At 28.4% G+C, this 25430-nt stretch overlaps 1 protein-coding gene across 1 annotated transcript; it reads right to left on the bottom strand.

Moving 5' to 3' along the window:
- Positions 1-5812: 5812 nt before the first annotated feature.
- LOC106688338 (THO complex subunit 2) lies at positions 5813-18515 on the bottom strand. The gene is made up of 3 exons (XM_014432752.2): positions 18336-18515; positions 11555-11654; positions 5813-8103 (listed from the first exon to the last, which is right to left on the bottom strand). The coding sequence occupies exon 3, from the start codon at positions 8087-8089 to the stop codon at positions 7073-7075; it is 1017 nt and encodes a 338-aa protein (XP_014288238.1). The 5' UTR covers positions 8090-8103; positions 11555-11654; positions 18336-18515; the 3' UTR covers positions 5813-7072.
- Between the last annotated feature and the right edge of the window lie 6915 nt (positions 18516-25430).

Raw genomic sequence — 25430 nt, 5'->3', positions numbered from 1 at the left:
TTAAAGGAAGCCAGAATTCTTTTTGTTATGTGATTTTTTGGCTCCCTTTTTTTTTCTCTCGCTTATGTACTATAATATACTCATATCGGCACAAAAAGAGTTAACACAAACTACTTTACTATATAGCGCAATACTGATCACTAGATACCTTATCAGAGCAGGTATATCAATTATGTTTTTCGTCTTATAGTGAATAGGTTTTATAATCTAGGCGTAAGATTAAGCCTTCAAAAGAATTTTCGTAATTCGAAATCACACATTTGTAAAATTTACAAATATACTGAAAAGGCTTATGATATTTATTACTAAATTTTGAAATGTAAATTACAATTGTTATTCCATTGTTTAATGTATTAGGGCATAAGACTTGCTCCGAATGATGGACTAATCTGTTTGCGGGGAGCCCTGGAGGTGAACTAATTGCTCTATTAGCAAACTGCCTGGAGATAGATTTGATTTCCAGTTCCCTCTCGCAATCTCCCTAGCGTGAAGTCCTCTGGTACTGTTGTCATGGCCATTCATTTTCTTTACAATTTTCAACAGTTTATTTATTCTATTGGTGTATCTGAAACATTGAGAAGTGCTTATCTAGATTTTTTTTATTATATATTGAAATTTACAACTGTACTCAGTTATTTTGGAATGAAACAGGCCTGTATAGAACTAGCCATTGGTAGCACTCTAATCTTATCTAGATTAAGGTTAAAATACTCATTTCTGAAAAAAAAAAATTAATTGAATATTACTTACTATTTACTATATCTAAAAATATGTGTAAATTTATTTTTCAATTAAATAAATATATTTTTGATAGATGCATCACTAGCAGATAGCAAAGGTGGAAACATTTCTTTAAAGTTGTCTGAATGGTGTAATCAAATACTCAAAATTTGAGGTTTTGTGTTTTTGGTACCAAATTCGTAGGTTATTTCGCGATGATATTCGGAACTCGTTATTACCATCCGTCAATGCGTTTTGAAATGGCAGCCGATAAGAGGTTTTATAAAATATATTTTAAATTATATATGCTTCTAGTACGGATTAACAAGAATATTCGACCTAGCATCACCAAAAAAGTAAAATTTAAATCGGCGATCCCGTAACAATTTAACCATAACATGCAGAAAAAAAAATTATTTCCTTCAATCTTAAGGATATATTCATGAACGTGTCTTTCCCAGGTAAAAAAACAAAGGGGACAATTGGTATAATTAGTCATTTTTTATTTAACAAATATCTTGTCTTGTATATATTCGCAGGATGCAATTGAAAACGAAGACTGTGACGCCAGAGCCACTGGTGGATAAAGCATAATCACAACTTTTTTAAAAATTACTTTAACAAAATTTCGCAGATTATGATATTAGAAATTTAAGGAATAGAACGAAACTCCTGAGATTGCGAAAATATAATGGTAAAGACGAAATGATACGTCTTTAAGTATCACGGGCATGAGGATGCAAGACTTGAACAGTGCGAGCTCCTGCTGAGTTCTACTTTCCTGTTACTGAAGCTTGTCCATCTGTCATGCCATCCACGGTCGCTCTACCGTATAACCAAACAAACACTAACCATATGGTAGAAGGATTGACATATTTTGAAGAATATTTCTACCTTCAAATATCCGTCATAATTTGAATCATATGAAAAATACAAATACAATACATTTTTTATGAATTATTATAATTTTGATATTACTGTTTCATTAAAAACACAACTAATGAATGAATTCAGTCCAGCAGTTAAAAACCGTGTTAAAAATGAACCTAAAAGAATCAATCAATATCTACCTTAAAATACTTCAGAATTTAACTAGAAATTTTCTTACACTGGATGATTTTTCTCAAAATGTTTAAAGTTTTATCTCAAGTAGTCGTGTAATTAAGGAGAAAGATACATCCTGATATGAAAGCAGATAGGAATAAAGATAAAATGACACCATTTAGAATCACTTATTTGGATTCAGGGTTATTAAGTGACATAAAAATATTTTTTGATTGATAATTACTGTGAAACATATTTAACTTTTTCATATTCAGTTTTAAGTTCAAAACTGATATATCAACAAGCTTGCATAAATCATTCAGATAAAAGGTGCTTCTACATATAAAACTTCTATACTATTCTACAGCAGCATAACAATAATTAACATGACAAATAATAACAATAATAGCATAACACAATAATTAAACACATTTAGAATTTTAATTGAGTACAACTATTTTATATAGATATTTGTATTTGTACCAGTATAAACCTTATGTTAGAGCCAGACACAAATATATTACCTCAAAAATATAAATGTTTCAAGTCTTGGTCTAAGAGAACAATTTGTTTTTGATCTATTATCAATATTATTGATAAAATAAAGTAACATAAATTATAAAATTATTTTTTGACTAACTTCATTAAAACATATAACTAAGAATAAACATAAGGTATCATGTATATAATAAAATGTTACATGTATCTTGGCACTTTAAAACTTTGTAGAAGTAAAACTATTGTATAGAATAGCATAAAAGAAAATAACCCTACATCCACCTGATAATTGCCTCTTCCGCCCAACGTGTGAAGAAACGACATTTCTTTTTCTAGGTCGCAGGAGAGCTTATAATGAATTGATTATTTATAACATATAATTTGGGGTACTCATTTTCAAAAGGAAAAAAAAAACTATTTTAAGTTGGACTGAAATATGTTAAGCACTGGTACCCTGTAAAAAAAAAAGTGTTGTTTTAATATTTTAAAAAATCAATGCATCATTTCACAAACAACTGATTTAAATCGTAATTTTGTGAGATACATTACTTACTTGTTTTAGACTTTGAGAATTTTATTGCGATGTCTCTAGATAGAAGTGTTGACTTTTTTTTTTTTTTTTTTGAAGTTATGAAGTATCATACTATAAGTGATGATATCTAAATATCAGTGATGGTAAATATTAGGTGTAAACTATAACTAACACTGATAATGTGTAAAAAAATTACTGTATTTTGTCATTGTTTTTTGTTCAGAATTGTAATTTATTATAAATAGCCTCAACATTATTAATGAAGCTTCATCATATTATGGAGAACATGTTAATAATTTAATTTACCTTTCAGTCTAAGTATGGTTTTTCGACACACGCCAATTATTGAAAATAATAATTATTGAACTGTGTCATCTATACAATAATATCAAGTAAAAATATTTAATAACTGATGACAATTAGGATAAAATTGACTGTAGATTTAAACCATAATAAATACCACATTACTATAAATGAAAATATCTCACTAACCCATATATTAATTTGAAATATAAAAATTTTATTAATTTTTTTTTTTATTTTTGGAAAACATATTAGTTGATAATTTTTGAAGGCAATAGGGCAACTAAAACAGCATTAATGAGCAAAGGTAGTGAAGGCTTCTTACTTAAAATAACATAGTAATATTAGTTCAATGGTAACGTCGTAAAAATGTGTACTCCTTAAGGAAACTATTTTCTTTTTACTTAACCCATAGAGACTAAATTTAAAAAGTGTCTCAGACAAAGTGAAAATCCATCTGATTCAAGCTTAATTACTTGTAGGATAATGATTAAAATCAGATTATTACATTAAAACTTGTATTTGTGCAGTGAATAGACTGTTTTGAATATTATATCACCAAAACGAAATATAATTTATGAATAGAAGCTGTCACACAGTGTGTTATATCACAAATACTAACCTACAAAGTACCCTCAATTAGCGATCCTTTGGAATTAATAATTAACTATCTCATATAACTTTATACCCGTCAACTTGAATTTTTATTTCCTTGAATAAACCGTTCTTTGTAATTATTTTATTATTCAATGGTACGAAAAAAAAAAAAAAAAAAAAAATTATTATTCAATAAAAGAAAAAACTATTAGTTCTTGTTTTGATTCAATTTATAATTAATATTTTACAGTCCTTTAAAGCTAATAGCATAGAAAATATAAAACAAATTCAAAATGTAATTAACAACAGAAATAAAAAAGGGAAGTTTTCTTAATCATCATTAAAAGGCTGGTATGGAACCATTAGGAGTGGGGTAAAAAAAGATAGTTTTTTAACAATGAATTGAAAAATTTTTTAAGGCTTAGTTTTAAAGATTAAAATTCCCAATGTTACAAATGTGATGTGTACACCTAAAAACTGAAACTTGTGGGAATAAAAATGTTCAGTGCAGCCAGAAAGTTTAAGTTTAAAATAAAATCTTTTTTATGTCCATCCTAGATGGTATCAAGAGTTTGTCAATCGAGTGCAAGGGTCAACCAGCTCTCCATAAAGATTAACCATTCTGGATTGTATAAAAGACAAACTCCAACACTAATTTAACTAATATATTAGGTAAAAATTATAATGCAAAACACATAATAAATGTTAAGACTTAATATAAAGGTGATAAATATATTAATAAATAATGTGGTTAAATTTATTGGATCAATTGAAGATAATTTAAAAAATATATAAATACTACATAAGTTAAATTAAGCTTATAAATGATTTTTAAGTTTTAATAGTATTCACAAAGTCAGTTATTTTGTTTTGTTTTACGGAACTTATTTTATTTTAGTTACTCAGCACTTTATTTTTACAAGTTAATCTGAAGAAATGGTTAAGCTATACATCCTATCAAAATATATATGAGTATATATTCATAACAAAAACTTCACTGAAGGATGAAGGTCTCATTGCAATTTTTTAAATTTAATATTACTGTTTTTCTCTCCTCTCTTTCTTAGGAATTACAGTACTTTAAGATTAAATATAACAAGCCCAGTGAAATCTTCATTGGGAAAGACCTCCTGGTTTAGCCTATCAAGCCAGATTAATTGCACATATTTTGTATGTCATTGTATCTGTTATTTATTAAAAAAGAAATAGGAGTAGATTGAATAGAAAAAAAATTATATTATTAATTTTTTTTTTATTAAAACTATGTCCTATAACCTCATTTTAAAAGAAACTGCACATATTAATACTAGATAGAAAAACAGAAAAATGATAAGGGTTGCTGTTTTTGGTTTAAACTAAGCAACTTATCAGAATAAATAAACTAACAACACCAAAAATAAAAATATAAATAGAGAGTGAGAGAATGCTTATCATGAAAACAGCACAACAGTGGACTTATTGATCCACACTGGCACCAATTAGTAATTACATGTACTCTCTCCTTAACTTACTGACCTCTGACCTATAAATAGCTATCATGATTATCAAATCTATGAAGAAAAATGTCTTATATTTAGTAACAGATTAATTGCAAAGGATCAGAAAAAAATCATAAGATGATTTTACACAATTAAGAATCATGATATAAATGGGAAATACCATGATCTGTAAATATTTTTAATTTATAATCTGTTGGGTGTGGCAGGGAAGAAGTAGGAGCTGCCTCATTTCTCTATTTGCACAACAGTAGCTGAATTTCTTGATTAAAGTATAAATTTCTCGAGAATGGATAAATGTATTTTCATTAATGATGAACAAAATTGCAGAAAATATCATCTACTACAATTTATATTCAGTTCATACTTGAGATTAAGTAAATGGTTTTCTAGGTAATTACATAAATGGGGAAAATTCCAATGTAAATCTCACCTACTTCAATGTAAACCAGTGCACCAAGTGGTCAAGCCCTCTCTTTTTGGTTTTACTTTTTCTCTGTACAAGAGTAGAGAATACCATCCACGTAATTTATGAAAACATTTATGTTGTTTGCACTAATGAATTTACATGAATGGACTATAATTTTAAAATATGTAAATCAGGATGAAATATGAAACATAGTTTTAAAATATTACACAGCCTTTTATTAAAAAACAGAGGAAGTACAAAAGTTTTTTGTGTTAAACAAATAACAATTATAAAATATATTAATTCAAATTATTTTTAGATTTACATGGATCTGATAAAATTGCAGATATAAAAGTGGTCATGGTAACAATGCTGGATGGAAATGGAATGGAACCATTTCTGACTTTGAGTGTAGGGCCCAAGAATAAAACTGAGTTAGTAACATAATTTTGATAACATCACTAAAATCTGCAATAGCAAGGATTGCGATGGCTGTGCACTTTTTAGATGTAGGCCTGTAATAGTATTTTCTTATTCAATAAGATTGCAGACGTAAGTGTGGCCAAGGTAGGAATGCTGGCCAAAATCTCATTTTTGCCTTCAAGAAAGCTATATGGGGACGGAGAGCAAGGCTGTGTCAGCGACTTAGGAATATTTTTATGAAAGTGTAATTTCGAAGTAAAAAGATAAATAATGAAGGCACAATGGATATTATCAGCATTGGAGAGGACAATGATGATCGCAAGATTTCACAGTGGAGGTTGACAACAATCAGATTTGATATAGTTGCAGACGAAGGTTAGGCCGAGATAGTAATGCTGGATCCGACTGGAACATCAACACTGTGCTCGAGAAAAATAAGTGGGGCCCAAGAGTACGATAGAGCTAGCGAATTAAGTATAACTTAACTGTGGAAGAAGTAATTTCTGCAATCCTTTGAAATGAAAGAGTAATGGCTAACATCTGTGATGTCAATGATTAAGATGGCTGAAAATTTTTATATTAGAGGCCTACACCAGTAGTGTATACAGATTCGATTTAGTTGGAGAAAAAGAATGGCGAAGTAGCAATGCTGTATGCAACTAGAATGTCATATTTTTCATTGAAAGAATTATGTGGGGTCCGAGAGTAAGACACAGTCAGGAACTTAAGAATAATGACAATTGATGAAGAAGTGGTTTCTGAAATCCTTTGGAATGAAGAAGAAAGAAGTTGTTAATTTGCAGTGGCGAAGCTTAGGTTTAATTGAGCAAAAGTCCAGTCATGAAGGCCAAATAGACATCAACATTTGTCTTAAAAGGGATTCCTTTTGTTGTGTTAAAAGTGAGACCAGATTGCCAATTCATATTTTTAACAGCATAGATATTTAGGCTATATCATTCACTAGACAATAGCCCATCTATTAATTAAACCAATTATCTATTAAAAGAAGCTGAGTGATTGTTCACATTCCAAGCTTGCTATTTGCAGCGATTAGTTTCTCTGATTTGGATACTTATTCCAATCACAAGGTGGTCGGCAGTTGCGGGCTAGATGTCGATAGGTCTGGTGATAGAAGCAAAGGTTCAGAAATATAGGCCTTGTTCGTTGTCTAGGTGTTTCTTGAGGTTGAGTTTGTGAATTACCCTTTGAAAGTTGAGACTTGAGTTCATTAATTTCTAGAGTCAACTTTTCTATCGCTTCCTCTAATCTGGACTTTCGCTGGAGGCTCTCCCTGGAAGATCGGGTCGTCATATGCCTTGAACTAGAGGTCTTTGGGGGAGCAGAGAATACTGGTGGTGGTTCATAAATCTCAGCAATCCTGTCTGCAATCTCAGCAAGCTTAGTGAGATCGTTTTCTGTGATTACAGAGATGGCACCTTGCATTCTATCCGGCATTGCTGCAAGCCATACTGATCGAAGGAGTTTGGGGCAACAGGCTGGTCCTGCCAAGCGTCGAAGATCTTTTAGGAATAAAGATGGTTTTTCACCATCTCCAAGACGCCTGCTTGATAAAATACGATGGATCCTCTGGTTTTCAGATTCCCCAAATATGCTTATCAGCCGATCCTTGAGAGTTTCATAAGGGCTCTCAGAAGGAGGGCTCCTAATCACATCAGCAACTTCATTAATTATATCATAATTCAAGTTAGCTACAGTTATTTGAAATTTCATCTCACTCTTGGTCACTTTTCCAGAAGCGAAAATAGTCTCTGCTGTTTCAAACCACAGTTCTGGGTCTGTCTTCCAGAAAGGTGGTATCCTGGAACTTGGAGAGAAACCAGCAGCCTCCCCGAGAAGGAGCTTTTCATTATCATTTTCTTCTTGTTTATTATCTTTTTCATTTTTTTTGCTGTTTTGTTTTGTTTCGCTGTTTTGTTTCATTTCACGGTTTTGATTCGTTTCACTGTTTTGATTCATTCCACTGTTTTGATTCGTTTCACTATTTTGATTCGTTTCACTGTTTTGATCCGTTTTACTGCTCTGATGTTCTTCATTTTTATCTCCCATCGTCTCGGGCAGCACTTTAAAAAAGAATATATATAAATATGTAAATAAAGATGAGAGATAGTTAAAAAAAAAAATTTGTGGAATAAACCTTTATGTCTATGATATTAAAACAATTATTAGTCTGAATAGATGAGAGCATAATAAGAGGTAATGAATGATATATTATACCTACACTAGCTCAGAGAAATAGATACCTTTCCTAAATCAAAATTATTTCAATAAAAATAATGCTTGATAACAGTAATATAAGCAACAATATGAACATTAGAAATATTAATGAACAAAATATGAGTTGAGAAAGAAACAAGCATGTGCAGTTATTAACTAGAATTTAATAATTTTTGTTACTGATACTAAGATGTTCATTGCTGGAGTATGTGTGAAGCGGTACAACTTGTATCTGGTACTTTTATGAAATTCTTTTTTTTTTGTTTCAAATGATTCCAACAATTGACTGATAAAATCACGATAAATTTAATTTTTAAAAATGATTTTTTGTACTGTTTTTTTTTACTGTTTGTACCCCCTGACTGAAAAAATGAAATAGGTACTGTAAACTGGCATTACTTTACAAGGGTTTTAATAGTTTTGTATCCTTTTGCAGCACTGTTTATTATATCAGAATTACAAGCACTGTTTTTTAAACTTCTATTGTTCTGCGGCATAGCATCAAGACCAAAAAGATCACGTTGTTTTCTAGGTAACTTGGCAATGCTGGAGAACAAGTTGCTCTTTTAGGTGTTGACACTATGTAGCAGAAAAAATAAAAGTTTGAAAAACAATGTTTTTACTTTTGATAATAAGCTTAGGGCAGTGGTATAAACGAAAATATATTCAAACCTGTGACTGTCCTAATATTGCTTCGAGTGTCACAAAGTAACAAGTTACCATCATTTTAAGACAATTTCCTTATTATGATTTTTAAATACCTTCGAATGTTGCAGATTTTGGCATGCTACTGTAATTTAAAGTTCTGATGTCTAATAGCAAATTTATAATTATTTCTCTGTTCGGTCTGCAAGCTTAAGATTAATTATAATATAATTTAAAAAATTGAAATCATAGAGGTGTTTCTAGTAGGAGCAGTTAATTATAAAGAACAAATGAATATTAAAAATTAGTATATTACAAGCAGATTAATATTAAAACATTCATTTTAATAATATAGTAATTTTAATCACATTTAAAATTATAATATCATCAATCAAGTCTCTCATTAGATAGGTAAAGTATTCAAATTAATAATTTAACAATAAAATTATAATGATTATCAAAGACTATTTATCATACTTATAATAATAATATTAACAAAATAATTGATATAATGAACATTTAGTAAAGAAAGATAAAGACAAAATTGCCTAAAAAAGTATCGCATATTCTTTAACTTAGATAAATTTTTTACATGTCTGATGGAGCAAAGCAATAAGTTATTGCCTCAAAGTAATCACTTAAAGTATCCTATTACTGTTATCAGTAATAATATTTACCTCAGAAGATGTTTTTAAATTGCAAAAAAATATATAATTGCAAAATTTAAATTTATATAATATACCTAGAAGGATGACATCAGAGATAACTATATAAAGATAGAAAATAATAAATCAACTATCCAAAGCTGTAAACAAGATTTATATAGATTTGAATAAGATTCTGATAAAATCTTAAAAGAAATGAAAACGAACATTTCCAAAATCTTAAAAAAATATTGCTCACATAAAACATTTTTATCTCAAATCATTAAATGCAATAGAACTTTCATGAATGGTGAGGATTTTTAAGCTCTTCAAGAATTGAGTAATTACTGACACCTATTGATTCAAAAGTAAAATCTAGATTAACACAATAAATCTAGGCTAGCTTATGTCTAACATAATTCAGTAACTAAGAGATACTAGTTTTTTTTTTTTTCAGAGCCTCAATAAAATTTATTTTGCAACAGAATGATAATTTCCCAGTGCATTGTAAATTGTTTATTACAAAGAATAGACTGTCATTCCAATGACTTATGAAACATTCAGTACCCATCTTTCCCATGTAGAAACACAATGAACAATGAAGCATTTATGTCTTTATTTCAACCAATGTCAAGGAACTGGAATTCATTAAACACAATAAAATGGGTTTTATAAGTTATCATTTTAATATTGGTACATGCTTTGTTTTTTTTTAAATTATTTTTTACTATAAATTATTTTTATATCAGTAATGAAGTTAAAAATAATAATAATAAAGTTTTGACATTGAAGAAATCAATTATAAGGATTTTTACAAAGAAACAGGGAGTACCTAAATATAAAAGAAAAACACAAATATACATACTAAAAATTACATATTTATTTCAAATATATAAATAGCAGACTTTCCAGTCTAAACCTGTAATTTAAGGGTTCAGCAACGGGCATAAAATGCACTCCCATCCTTCTCCAAAGACCTTCTTTTCAGTGCATAGTCCATTATTTTTAGTGAAAATACCGACAAAACTTGAATAACTGGTGAGATTGAAAATTAAAACTTTTATGATAAGCAGTTTCAAAGAATGATAATCTTTGATAATTTTTAATATTTACATTAAGCTTGTAATTTCGAAATAAAATACTACCCATCCCTTCTATTAATGATTAAAACCATATATATTTATATATATAACATATAAAAATCAACTTTGATAGTCTAGTTTTGGATAAATTATGTTTATAAGTGGGCATATATATGTATTCAATATTATTTTTATTTAAAATGTAATTATCTTGAGAAAAATCAAACAAAATAATTATGGTATTTAGAGATTTATTAATAAAATTTATATAATTCATAATTTAAGTAAACCTTATAAATTTAAACTAGAACCTTTAAAAAAAGTAATAAAAAATAGAAAAGTTAAAAAATGTTAAGAAGTCAATATTTTATTGAAAATAAATTTATTAATAATGATAAGTAACAAATAATAATATATTAATAATAGAATGTTTGCAACTACACCTTCCCACATTAATTTATAAAATGGATAGTAAATATCTTTCATAATCAATTAAATCTATTTAAGAGATAAACCATTTGGGCCCATTAGTTTAAAGGAAATATTATGGACCATTATTCAACATTACTAAACCTTAACAACATTTAAAACAAATCAAGGAGTGTTTACAATTAATATAAAATTAGCATTGATTTTGGTATATCCTATTTTCATTGCAGAAAAAAAAATGATATAAATATACAGACAGATCCAATGGAATATCTTTATGAAACCCAAACCACTACGTTTTTAATTTATAAATGTATTATAATGTAAAGTATGTTAATGACTAATAAAGGCTCAAAACAATAGGAATAAAATAATGTAAAGAAACAAGTGCTACATTTAAAACAATTTACTCCTATACATATTTTAATTTTTCATTAAAAAATAAATAATACAAATACTATGAATAACTAGCAAGTGATCATAATTAGAAAAATTACCTTAAAGACTATTTCCACAAATGAAGACCACAGTGAAGCTGGACAAAGACCAGACCAAAGAGAATTAAGTATGGATTAACATATGCCCAAGTAAACTAACCTATAAACAAAAAATAATACAATCTTTACAACACCAAATGGGATAAGACAGATAAATAATTCACAAGAAATGACAAATATCTTCAAACCAAACTTACATATAATTTCAATATTGATCTTACTAAATAATTTTTAAAAATTCAAATAAATAAATTGCTAATAATTTTGTGTTTTCTTTTATGTAATTAGAAAATAAATATGGACTATATAATAATAATATTTATAAAAAAAAATTAATGTATTTCAATTTTTTTCAGTAGAAATAGCTTGAAAAGTAAAATAAATTTTATTAATTGAGTTGATTTTATAAATGTTTTCATCTGTTTTGTTCTAATTGGTATTAATATAGGATGAATTGTAGAATAAAGGTACAATTAAAAATGTTTCAAAGAGCAAAGTAATTTAGCTAAAAATATTTATTGTTTTTATTTGTTGCTGTTTAAAGTGTAAAACCTTAAATCAACGCCTATAAAAAGTTCCAAGTTCAAAATATTTAATTAAACTGGTTATGGTCTGCTTGGAAAGTAATAAGGGAAATTTTTAATAAAGGTATAACAAATGTTCATTGTGATTTAATGGAAGGGTAGTCAATAGTATATTAAAAAACCTAAAAGTGATTATTTCCAAATAAATTTCATTTTCGAGTACTTATATGTAAATAATTTATATCACAATTTAATTATTGCTTAAAATTTTAACCTGGCCATAGCGTAAAGCACCAGCAGAACATATTGACAGGCTTGAAATGAAGATCTTAGAATGCATTTATGGACAGGTAGAAGAGAATTTTAACGCAGGAAACACAATGAGATGAATACACTTCATAATGATTTGAGTGTTTCTCAATTCTTAGAAGTGCAAAGAATTTGATCGCTGAGCCACATAATCAGAATGAGTGAGCAAAAGACAGGAAATCTGGATGGAGTAAGGCCTCAAGGCTTAATAGACTGAAGAAAAGATAGAAACATAACATTTCCAAGAATCTGAAGAAAACAGGACAATCCGTCATGCGTATGACAGCCAAAGAGGCCTGGGGAAAAGTATATCAGCTCTCCAAGGACCACTAAAAGCATTAGTTGTGCCGAAAATGAAAGGTTAGATGAATAAATGCTTAAAAGTTTACCTGAGTGATAATAGAGGAGCTAATATTTATCCACATTAAATGGCATTAATCAAGTGGAAGGCTACATGTACAGAAATATATAATAACTACCATGAAATTAGATAAAAGTTGAACAAGATATTTATGAACACAGCCACTGGCTACATTTGTCACTCACAGTAAAAAAATTTTATAAAGTACATTTATATAAGAGGATATAATTTTAAGTGATTAAATAAAAAAATTCTTATGAGACAGCAACAGCCACTTTTGATCTAAGCCATGAGTTTGAACACATTTTTAAGCTCAAGAAGCTTCTCGTGTATATGACTTTATTAGTTGATATGAACTGAGAGAAAGATGTAGCAGGTTTTTATTAGACATAGACACTGAAAAAAGCATAAACAATGGGAATCATTATTAGACTCTTAAATTCAGAGCTATGCAGTAAAACAGTGTCCTTATAAACCAATTATACATAAATCGTTTCTCAAAAGGGTTACTATCTATCAACACTAGAGAATTGATGAGTTCAATAAGAAAGATTTTTAGCCCTAGAAATAGGCTACTGGAGATGATCATATGTTGTCTCTCATCATCAAAAGTGTTAATACATTGAAATTTAAAAATTCTTAACAGAAGATAGCAACATAAATGGATTTAGCCCCTTTTGATCAAATCCATGAGTTTGAACCAATTTTCAATTGCATTAAGAACCTTCTAGTATATACGACTTTATTGGATGAAATGAATTGAGAGAAAGATGTAGCAGGTTTTTGTGAACTATGTCTACAAAGGAAAAACAGCAAATATTTTTTTTTTCATTCCTAAGAATAGTTTCATTACCAAAAACTATATACAATGAAACTATACATACATAGTATGGATTCATGTAAAATACTCATTTGTACATCCATGTTCAGAATATGAAATCTTAACTCTTAATTATATTATCCTAAACAATCTCTTGGCCTTCTCATTTAATGTATTCCTGTCTATACTTGTTTACAATATGAATTAAAAAATTAGTCTAATCAAAGTTAAAATAATATTTTGTCAGGGTCATATAAATGTTTATGCACAATCAACTATGTTTCATGGAGGGGCATGACAAGCCCCATATTAAACATCAATAGTCAGAGATAAGATAGCATAAAATAACTTTTAACATAGTTTGAATTAAGATAAAATTATATTAAATTTTTTTTTATAAAAATAATTTTTATCAAATAATAATGTTTAAATGTTATCACTAAAAGATTTTATTAATATGTTCCAATAAATGATTAATAATGTAGGCTTAGTGAACTCAAGGTTTGATGCCTATAGCACCGATTGGTATCGACAAACATCCTTCCAGTGACGTCCATCAAAATTAAAATCTACCAGATCAGTATAGATGAAGTCCTCCCACCTATGATTTGTTCTATCCTTCAGATGATTACCCTTTGATTAAGTCTTTATGAACATTTTAGGGACCCGTTTGTTACTAAGCCCTACAACCTTACCATACCCACCATATTTTCTGCCTTGCTACATCCTGAATTATATTTACCAGTTACTTTTCCCTCAATTCGGTGTGGTGTAACCTTCTAAATTCTCTTCTTTTCTTATCCTTTTTCGATTCGAATACTTTATTTAATCCTTTATTGTCAAAAACCTTGAGGCACTGTTCATCCCTTAGCAAAAGAGGCCACATTTGTAAATAACAGCAATGAGGATAATAGTGTTGTAAATTTTAACTTTTAAATTTTTGGACAGAATGTGTAAGCCGAAAAATTTTGAAATTGAAAAATAATCAGCATTTCCAACTTCTAACCTCGCCATTAATTTTATTTTTTCAATTTAGTAGAACCTAAATATAATGATTGATAAATACAATCAAAAATAAATTAGTTATCTTTCACAGTTAAAGAATTCAATTAAACTTTGAGCTTGATTCTCTAATTAAGAGGTTAGCTACATTTTCGTTCATACTATTGAGTGAAATTCTATTAATTATAGTCAAAAACTGATGTATAACTTTGAAAATAGTCACTGTTAATTTAAACTTATGATGTAATAATAATGGTTTCACTAACTTTATTATTACTATATAAGCACTAAATTTTAAAGTACTATACCAAGGGTTTTATAATAGTGATTATTATTAACATCTTAAAATCACTACTGTGCAGTAAAACAGTGTCCTTAAAAACAAAAACAAAAATTATACATAAATTGTTCCTGAAAAGGGTTCTATTCAGCTGAATACTGGAGAATTAATAAGATTCAATAAAAATGATTCCTAGCCCAAGAAATAGACTATTGGAGGTTATTATGTGCAGTCTCTTGGCATCAAAAAGGTTCAAACATTGAAATAAGACAGCTAGTAAAACAAATGGAGAATATCCTTGTGAGGCTGAAGTGGTTGGGGTATGTGATAAGGATGGAAGAGGGGTGATGGCATAAAATGGAGAATAGAGGGAAAACAGAAGGAAGGTTGCCCTAAGAGAAACTAGTTTAAATGCGTCAGGGAAGGAGTGATGAATGGAGGAATAATAAAGGAGACTCGTAAGACTGAGGAAGATAGTAGAAACTGATATTTGGTGATGACATATGATTAAAGTAGTATAAGTTATTCTATAAAATAAAAAAAGTGAAAATAAATACTAAGCCGAAGCCACTCATTGCAAATACTAATCCGATATAGGTAGTAGATTCTGGTACAGTCTTTAGTTTTTAATATTTTAATTTGTCCAAGCCCTCCTTAAATCATTGTGAAATCTTTGTCAGCATTAAAAATTTTATTTACCACCAACAGTGTGTCCTTACAAATTGATAGATTTACATAAAATTAACTTGTTTAACTTAAATAATTGGATTGGGCATGTGGCCAATATTTGTAAATGACAAAAGTTCAAGATATTTCTAAGTATGAAACAAACCAACTTGCTAACTAAATGGTAGCACATACTTGTGAAAGTTAGCAATTTTACTATAAACTGCACCATACTTAAGAAATGAAGCATAAAATGTTGGTAAGCAGATATTATTCTTGCAAACTTCAACATCACCAAAAATGATTAATTATTTCATAGGAGTTGGCTGCTCAACCAATAAAGTCTTTATTTTTTTAACATCTTGAAATTAAACTTTGTAGTTCAGTGTAGTAGATATTTTAGGCTTCTGACTTTGCAGATGAATATGGTTCTAATGAAAATAAATCTACATGGTTTTGCTTCTTTATTCTTTAATTTATATTTATATTTGGATAAACCAACACAATAAAAAATAAAATTTCAATTCACTACTTCACAAAATGAAAAGAGAATATTGACAGTGCCATTTTTGTTCAAAGAAACTAAACTATAATAAGTAATTAACATTTATGTTAGCTTATCCAATCATATTTAAATTTAATTTTTGTATTTTGTAGTGATACTTAGGTTCATTATTATTTCCAACACATAGTTTTGCATTTGCAATTACGAAGTAAATTTTTTTATTTATATTGAAGTATTTTAAAAATAAAATTAGTTATCAACGATTTTCATCTTTTTCAATCGGTGCGACAATCCTGGGTCATTGCCCTCCTGGAGCATCTTCCACCAGTTTAATAGGTGAAGAGCAGCTACCCTTCAATTGTAAATACTGAGCAGGGTCCTCGAAAATTTTCAAAGTTAAAAATTTGTGTGAAGTTTCAAATCAGATAGGTCTGTTTCAACAACCATTTTTGACAGTCCAGAACTACATAGAGCATGTGTAGCATGGGTTTTTCCATCAAAAATCTGTACTAAGTAAACTCCGAACCGTTCTGGACAGTTAAAAGTGGTTGTTAAAAAAAATCCTAGAATAAACCGAACTGCAGGGATGTCTATTTTGATTTCATTATTTTTTTTTTAATATGAGAACCCATTAATTTCTCTATTATTTAATTTTTTTTTTAGCAATGTTGTTTTTTTTAAATTGCTTCATATTTGACTATCAGCATGACAGGTGGGTCTGAGGAACCTCTAATGATATTTATTTGTCATATACTTTGGTGTTGTAAGCCAACTAATTTTCTGATTTTTTTTTTTTTTAGGTTCTATAATGTTTCCATATAAAGAAATAAATAAGTACAGAAATAAATATTGAAGGCATGATTTGATATAAAACGGTGGTTCCTAACCCCTAGAAGTTTGCAGACCACTATATCAGAAATTAAATCATATGTGGCCCACCCCACACTCGAATTGGGTCAAAGTAGGGCCCCCTTTGGAAAATATCTGAAAATTAGGTTGTTAAAAACTGCATTTTGAGACAGTTTTATGGATCATTGTTTGCTAAAAAGTTTCAACTGATACATTAACTTAATAAAATATTTTAAATGGTAAATCGTCACAAAAATATGTGTTGCCAGACAACTGTGGCCTATCCCAAGGCTTACGTGATCTCCTATGGTCTGCAGACTACTGGTTCGGAATCACTAATGCAAAAATTAATTCTAACTGGATCCAATAGACCCAGGTGTTGCATTATAGGTAAATAATATAGTTATATTTTTTCCAAATGAAGTATTAATTGTTGGCCTTAGATTTAATATGAGAAGTTGGTGTAATCGATACAAATTAATATAAATATAATAAGTAACACTAATTAGTATTAATTTCTACTGACCAAACCATCTTCCTGGACCATCCTGATCATCTTCTCATCAGAAATCGTTTGCCCATTTAGCTTGTCCAATAGCTCATAAATTTCCAATCTAATTTATTAGACAGAACACCAACCCAAAAAGAATACCATAAATTATTAAGAAACTTCATGTCAACTTTTAAACTGAACAGAAACGAAAGTGATAATTAAACAGCTCTGGGTTTTTCGGAGCCTAATAGACCAAGTTTTTTTCATTTTAAATTATTAATAATAAATATTACTAACAAAAATAAACAAATTATTAATTTACGAACTAAAACTAAGCTTAAACTGGAAATATACCAAAACTGATACAATAATCCTACTGCATCCTATACTGATTAGTATCAAGTAACTGATACAATAGGATTATTGTATCAGTAACTAGGTACTAATCAAGAGGTCTGTTCAAACGAGTATGGAGTTTCCCTCCAAAAACCTATGCTACGCATACTTCAAACAATTTCATACTGTCAGAACTGGTTGTGGGAACATACCTAAGGTATCCATCATGGTTGGTACCTGAATGTTAGTTTGCCTGGAAAAGTTAACATTTGTATGAAAAATTTTATTTAGAAAGTCACTAAATAGGTCTAACAACATTGATGATAATACCACAACCAAAATTATCACTTAAAACAATGTTGTCCACAATAAAACTACTACAAAATCTATTTGGACCATTAACTAATAGTGTCATAATTAGATCAGTAATTAATATCATTATTATATAAATACTAGCAATCATGATATAAAACCATTTCTCCTTATTATGTATCAAATGTAACATTTCATACTAATCTAATTACCTTAGATAATAGAGTAAATGCAAAAGATAATTACGGATAAATCTTTATTAATAGTTACACAAATTATTTCATACCAAGCTACCTAGTAATACAAACAGGTAAATCAACTTACTCTCTTCTTTCAAACTCCCTAAAAACCCGCCATGCCGACACAATGGATGGCAGCCAGATCTGCTTAGAGATCAAACCAAACAGAATAAAAACAACTATCGTTGAGGTACAGCCCTGAAAAAGCCATCTAAGATGACTTCTGTTGAATCTAGTAGTGATAGCCACCTGGTTTTATATAAAATTATTAATAAATAAAACAATGGAATGGAATAATAACTAAGAAACACAAAAGAACTTCCACCAACGTGCAATTCGTTTCGTATAGCTCAGTGGTGCTTGTTGCGCTACCTGGCGGCGTATTTATGTACCTACTCCACCAAACTCCTGTACTAGTTCATTTCATTATAGCATTTATTTGTTTTCAGTATGTTAGGACGAATATAACAAACTTTATTTTGAAAGTTAGAAAAATAAAATCAAATATGTTTAATTGATATCCAGGGATATAGATATAAATGCATAATATTCCGTTTTCAAATTATTTTTGGATACATGCTAAACTTACTTTATAAAGAAAGAGTTTTAAATTTGAATACTTTATTTATATTTTATATTGTTTCAGAGCTTATAAAAATTAAAATAAACATTAAACCAGTCAGTATACCTAAAAATTAAAATAAACATTACACCAGTTAGTCACCCTAATAAACAGGATTCACTATTTTAAAATAGTGATTGTAACTTTTCAATTTTGTTAAAATAGTTTGCATTAATTTCCTGATTTCCTTCTAGCATTGTACACTATCATTGGATTGTAATTACATATACGGATACTCTCTATTTCAAATTCTAGTTTTGTCATTCATCCACACATCATTTACTTGTATTGTTTGTGTTATTTAAAAAAAAGAAAGAACTTCTTCTAAATGGACCATATAAAAAACTGATGATAGTAATGAAACCGATTTAAGTTTTACCATGAATTTACAATAAAAATAAATAATTTAATAAAGTTGCTGCAATTTGTTGTATAACAAGTTGAAGCTGTGTTACATACAGAACCTTAAAGCAGATTTCTGATATTCAATATTAGTATAATTTAATATTCAATATATATGCCTGAAATCAGCCCCTCTAAAGATGTACTTCAATTAAATAAAGTTAAGATGAACTTCAATTGATTTTTTATGTAATATGTAGAAGTAATCAATGGTATAGTAAGAATTATAATGGTCGAGGGCAGAATTTTAGATGAAAACCAATTTTCTTAGAAAGGAGAGTGTTTATCCAGAATAATGATTTCTGCATTTCTTTAATTTTATACATTTATTAGTTTTCAAATAATCTAGCATTACATGTCATAAGCTGTAAAGATTAAAAGCTTTTTAATATAAAATATAATTTTTATACTTGTTCTGCCTTATTCAAAAGAAAAAAAATTCATCAGTTCCGAACCAATTAAAAAAAATACATTAATTTTTCATTTTATTTAAAACCTACTTCCAACACATTACAAAAGACTGATCTACATGACTGTAATAAGGCCAATCTGGACATATGGAGTTGAGCTTTGGGGCTCCACTAAACCTTTGAATTCCTCTCGTATTCAATTCTTATAATCCAAAATCCTTTGTAAAATTCTCAATGCTCCTTACTTTGTCACAAACAAAATCATAAATAAAGACCTTAATGTTCCCTATGTAACCGATCTAGCCTGAACCAGATATCACTCCTTCCATTATAAACTCTCTAACCACCCAAACCCCCTAGTTTCTAATCTTACATCCTCTTCCATTCCTGACAATCCTCCGAGGCGTCTGAAAAGAAGATGGCCACGAGACCTGCTAATGTAAAATGTCATTAGAGTACTACCAATGGGTAGTTTCTCTACACGCCTGTAACACTCCAATTTAACTTAGATCAGATTTACTAAATGCATTATAATGTACAGTTGTAAATAGCAGTAAATAAATATTAAAAAAAAAAAAAAAATTATTTAAAATTTCATTCCTTACTTAATTAATGTTTGTACTTTAAATAAAAACAAATATTCTTTACATTTATTTTCATGTAAGTAGTATGTGGATTATACAGTGCTATTGCTAAAAAAAATATAAGAAACAATGTTAAAATTTAAAATTTAAAATTATTTAAACATATTTTGTAATGCAGATGCAGACCTTTTAGTTGTTTTATAATTAGTGTTGTTATTTATTTGTTTATGTTAATGTTATTAAAAATTAAACACATTCATAAAATAAAGATGAACAAAAACAATTAATTTTTTCTTCTACAATGTTACTTTTAAAACATTAAATTACTGATTTTTCTAAATATTAATTATTTGCTTAGTATTACCGGAAATCCACAACAAAGATGATTATTATATTTACTAACTAAATGTAATTCAATTATTCTCTTTGGTATTATAAGCATGCTCTTGTATAGCAATATGTTATTATATTATGCATATGTCAAATAACACTAACTGGAGTAATACATAGATATTAAAATGCTTTTCTTTTATTTTGATAAAAGTAACATCAAACTTATAGATTCATATAAAATAATTTATGGAAAAATATTTAAAACATCCAAAATAATTTATTTATTGTGAATTTAATATCATTACAATATATTCATACGTCAATATTTTGTTTTTCTTTAACTCAAGTACTATTAGAATTCACAGAAATATTTCTAAGAAAGAAAAACGGAATCAAAAATTTAACCTAGAGAAAGCTCGGGCAACACCAGCCTTAGGGTCTAGGGAAAGGTCTACCCACGCTCCTGTATTCTTTAAAGTAATTAAATCTCACTTCTATCATTTATACTGAGTTCTCAGTTCTTTCATCTATGTTGGGCTGGATGATAATTTAAGAGTCAGTATAATAATTTAATATGGCTTTGAATTAAATGTAGAAAAAATAAGCCAAGAAGAAATATAAAAACACATTTCAAAATATCACTTTCTTTGATCTACAGTCATAATATTTAAAATAATATAAAACTGTATATGCAATTCTATATATTTCTATATAGCTTATTTATTGGGGAGGAAAACGTTGAGAAGAAATTATCCATAATTTATTAGACTGAAATTAATTCTCCAAAGATGGGTATCATTGCTACATTAAATAAATACAATAAATAATTACCTCCTACAGACCCATAGGAAATCTTCATTTAAACATCAGCTGAAATTTCTGGAATAAAAAATATTTGATTAGGACTCTATTAAGCGTTTAGATTATACAAATCAATTAAAGTTCTCACAAACAATGGCTCCACTCCAACTGCACCACAACTAATGGAACCTAGAATGACCATGAGAGTGAAATCCTGTATGGATTTTTCGAAGTAATGCAAAGCACCTAGTGCTCCATTGTTCTTGAACTCCAATAACAAAATTCAATCACTCCAACCGTCCAACAGTTTACGAATGTACAAAAAACTGAAAATTTTTGTTATTTTTTGTCTTTAATTTTTTACCCTCTGATTAAGTTAAGAAACTGTTTATGTAATCAGAATAATGATAAAGAACTTTTAATCATTTTCGGGTACAACAGTGACGAGCATTTAGGTTGTTAATAAGTGGAATAAATATTTATTGGTGTAAACAAACACAAAGAACACTTAAGCCATTGTAAGGCTGAAAAGAAGTTCCAATGTTGTCATAAACAGCTGTTAAATTGATATTGTTACATAGTATAGCACATTTACCTTTCTAAAAACCAGTTGATAATCGTGCTGTTATTCCATCAGAGGGGAAACTAAATAAGCATGCGGCTTATAACAACCAATCTTCCCTCCCATTATCAATTTTTTTAAACAAAATTATATTGTTTTACAATCAAGTAGTAAATGCAAGCAAAGTAAATTTTGTGCGTGCCAAAACAATAAAGTCAATTTCACGAAAAATTACAGTTGTATCATTATTCTTCTAGAGGAGTGATGTAATTTTATAATAAGACTATAGTATTTAAACATTATCTATCATACATTTGTTATGTTGTTTTTTGAAATAAATTGATAAACATTTATTTGAAAATAACTAGTGGATTGAAGATTTTTTTTTTTCAATTGCACTATTACTTGGTTACACTATGCATCTATGAGAGTAAAAAACTGATGGAGAATAAGATGGATTGCACATTTTTCAGACAATTCTATACTAATTATGATAAAAATAAAAATGGTAGACCAGTAAATATTGTGTAGTTAAATTTAACAAAAGTAGTGATGGAATTAAATAACTTTTTTATTTATTTTGTTCCACTAATTAAGTTAAAGAGGTGTGAATAACTTACAATTTTGTTTATTTTTACCATTAATTAATATATTGGTATGAATAACTATTTTCTGATATTTAGCCTTTTTTATATATTATAGATTAGATAGATAGACTCTGAAGTATACAATTGCATTTTAAATTCTTCACTAATAATTTCCCTCAGGAAAATATTTGACATTTAATTTCCACCTAAATCCACAATGGCAGTGGCTGAAGGAAAATATTTGATTAGTTAGTTGATTGATTTATAAACTGACTAGTTTATTTAACAAATTAGGATAGCTAACTATATCTTGGAATGGTTAAAATTCGTGCTAGCCCAACCTCTGATAATGTGACACACTTACTTGATATCATCCCAGAAAGAATAATACCTGGAGATTCATAGTAAGTTTAATATTGAATGAAAAAAAATCTTATGTAAAAGGGTCAGTAAACGAAGTGTTTACAAGTTTTCAGGTAAAAAAAAAAAATTAAAGAAACTAAGAAATTCGTTCTTTGACGCTTTTTAGCAATAATAAATTCACAGAGAATCAAATTTAACATCAAAAATAACTAATAGCAGCTCAATAGATCAAATAAAATTTCTTAGATGATTTGTAGGAGTTAACGATTTTCAAAAAGACTCGCGATTTACGAGTTCACCCACGTTTTCATTACAAAAAAATAACATAAACCTTTCATGGTTTTAATTAAACTCAAGTTGGCTGAAGCGTTGAATATTTAAAATTAATCAATAAAGAATATTGAGGCTATATGGACATATTTTATTACCATTAATGACTACAATCAGTCTCGAACAAGAAATATGAACATGCATATAAATTGATTATTATCCCAAGAACATTAAAAGCAACAATAAAACATTGTGGATCTTTTCAAATTAATTTAATATTCTTAGTACCAACGTCCGAAGAAAAGTTACTCTCTAACTGAAGTCCGTCATAATCATTGTGACAAGTCAGGAAGTGATGAGCCTAGTACTTCTGGTTTTAACAGAGCTCAGCGCTGGAGGGGAGTAGTTCGAAAACTGTTGATTAGTTAATAAAAACTAAAAGGACATTAATTAGGTCTATATTTGAGGCTTCGCGGGACATGTTTTGTGTATTATTCTTTCGATATTTTCGGCAATATTCACGTCAAGTATCTGCTTATTCAATATTCAAGGCTTCCTATGTTAATATCGGATTGGCACAATATGTAATCTCAAAGTTTGTAAAATAAAAAAAAAAAAAATGTAATGCAATGATTTTGCATAAAATCACATTTTAAAAAATTCTAAAAAAACCTATCCAATTCATTTATATATAATTTGTTGCCATTGTGAAATTTGCAAAATGTTCTAGTAACGTTGTGATTATTGTAAAAGCTTGAACTACGTAGAGTCCTTACATTAATACAAATTGAGCATTCATTTCCTCTTTTAATTTTATTTTTAATATTTTTTTCTTTACATATCCTGCAACTCTCCATTTTTTATTGTAATTTTATAACCAGCATGATGGAAATATCTAAAATTGCGAACCTAGGCCTAAATTGTGGACAGACTGAATCCGTATTTTTTTTTTTTTATTGCATTGCTTTTAAAAATGTAAGACTTATCTTATGATACATCAATCTTATTAGTACCCATAATGTCAGTTATAAAAGTGAATTTTTAAATTCAGTTTCTTAAAATAAAAAAAAACGCGTATCATGAATTGCGCGAAATTTATTGAAAATTAATTAAAGAGCACAAACACTTCTGAAAAATTTAAAAAAAACATAAAACAATGCGTTGTGATACCGATAAGGGTATTTTAAAGAATATTATTGTTTGTCTATCTGTTCTTAGAGACTGGTTCTAGCCATTTTTGAAAATCAATCGTGAGTATTAGTTGAAGCTGAGTTAATCGTTTGAAAAAAAAAAACAATTATCAGAAGTTGTCTTGATCGATAACACTGTTACTGATATGAACCATTGAGGAATTATTGTAGTAGCTAGTTATGAGCAGGCTGTGATATACCTATATCTAGGGCAAGTATATTCACGGATATAAGTATATATCTGTGAATATACTTGCCCAAATCTGGCCAGGTACATGGTATGTACTCTACGGTGAATGTGTCTATCTGAGCCAACTTAGGGAATAAACTAGGGCACTTTGTAGGTTATCATCTATTTACAGAAAAGATCCTTTATTAAATTTATCAAATTTTGAATTGGTTGTATTTTTTATAAGTTTATAAAGTATAAGACCAGTAATTTTGATTTAAATAAGATTGTTTCATATTACGCAAAAAAAAAAAATATATCCATTATGATTATTATCATGTGAACAAAGAAAAAAGTGATGACTAAATACACATTCGAATTGCATATACAATTATATTGTTCTAATCCGAATCAACTAAAATTTTATTGAAATTGTAATATTTCATCACTTTTACTTTTGAGAAGGAGGTAGAAATTCCCCTATAAACAGAAATATTTGTATTGATTTTCACTGGAATACAATATCCTTACAGGTAGTTTCATTTGGTATCACCAATACTATAATAATTGAGAATTACAACCCAAGATTCCAGGTTAGAAAAATTAAAGTATTTGTTTGAGTAAATGGCAAATAAGGCCACCAAATAGCAAAGTAAATTGAAAACTATTGCAATGAACTTAAATTAATACATAATAAATTTATGTAACCAAAACCTAAAAATAATAAAATATGTGTGAATATTTTATTTTAATTAAATAAAACCAATGATATCAAACCTTCAATATTAATTTAATTTGAATGTACACTCAAATTTTGCAAAACATAGCCGGTTTAGCTAGTATTACAATGAAAAATCGTATGAGGGATTACGAAGATTTTGTATATA

The sequence above is a fragment of the Halyomorpha halys genome, unplaced genomic scaffold (assembly GCF_000696795.3).
Source record: "Halyomorpha halys isolate HHAL.00 unplaced genomic scaffold, Hhal_1.1 Scaffold1105.1, whole genome shotgun sequence".
Taxonomy (NCBI): domain Eukaryota; kingdom Metazoa; phylum Arthropoda; class Insecta; order Hemiptera; family Pentatomidae; genus Halyomorpha; species Halyomorpha halys.
This window is presented reverse-complemented; position numbering and strand designations above follow the sequence as displayed.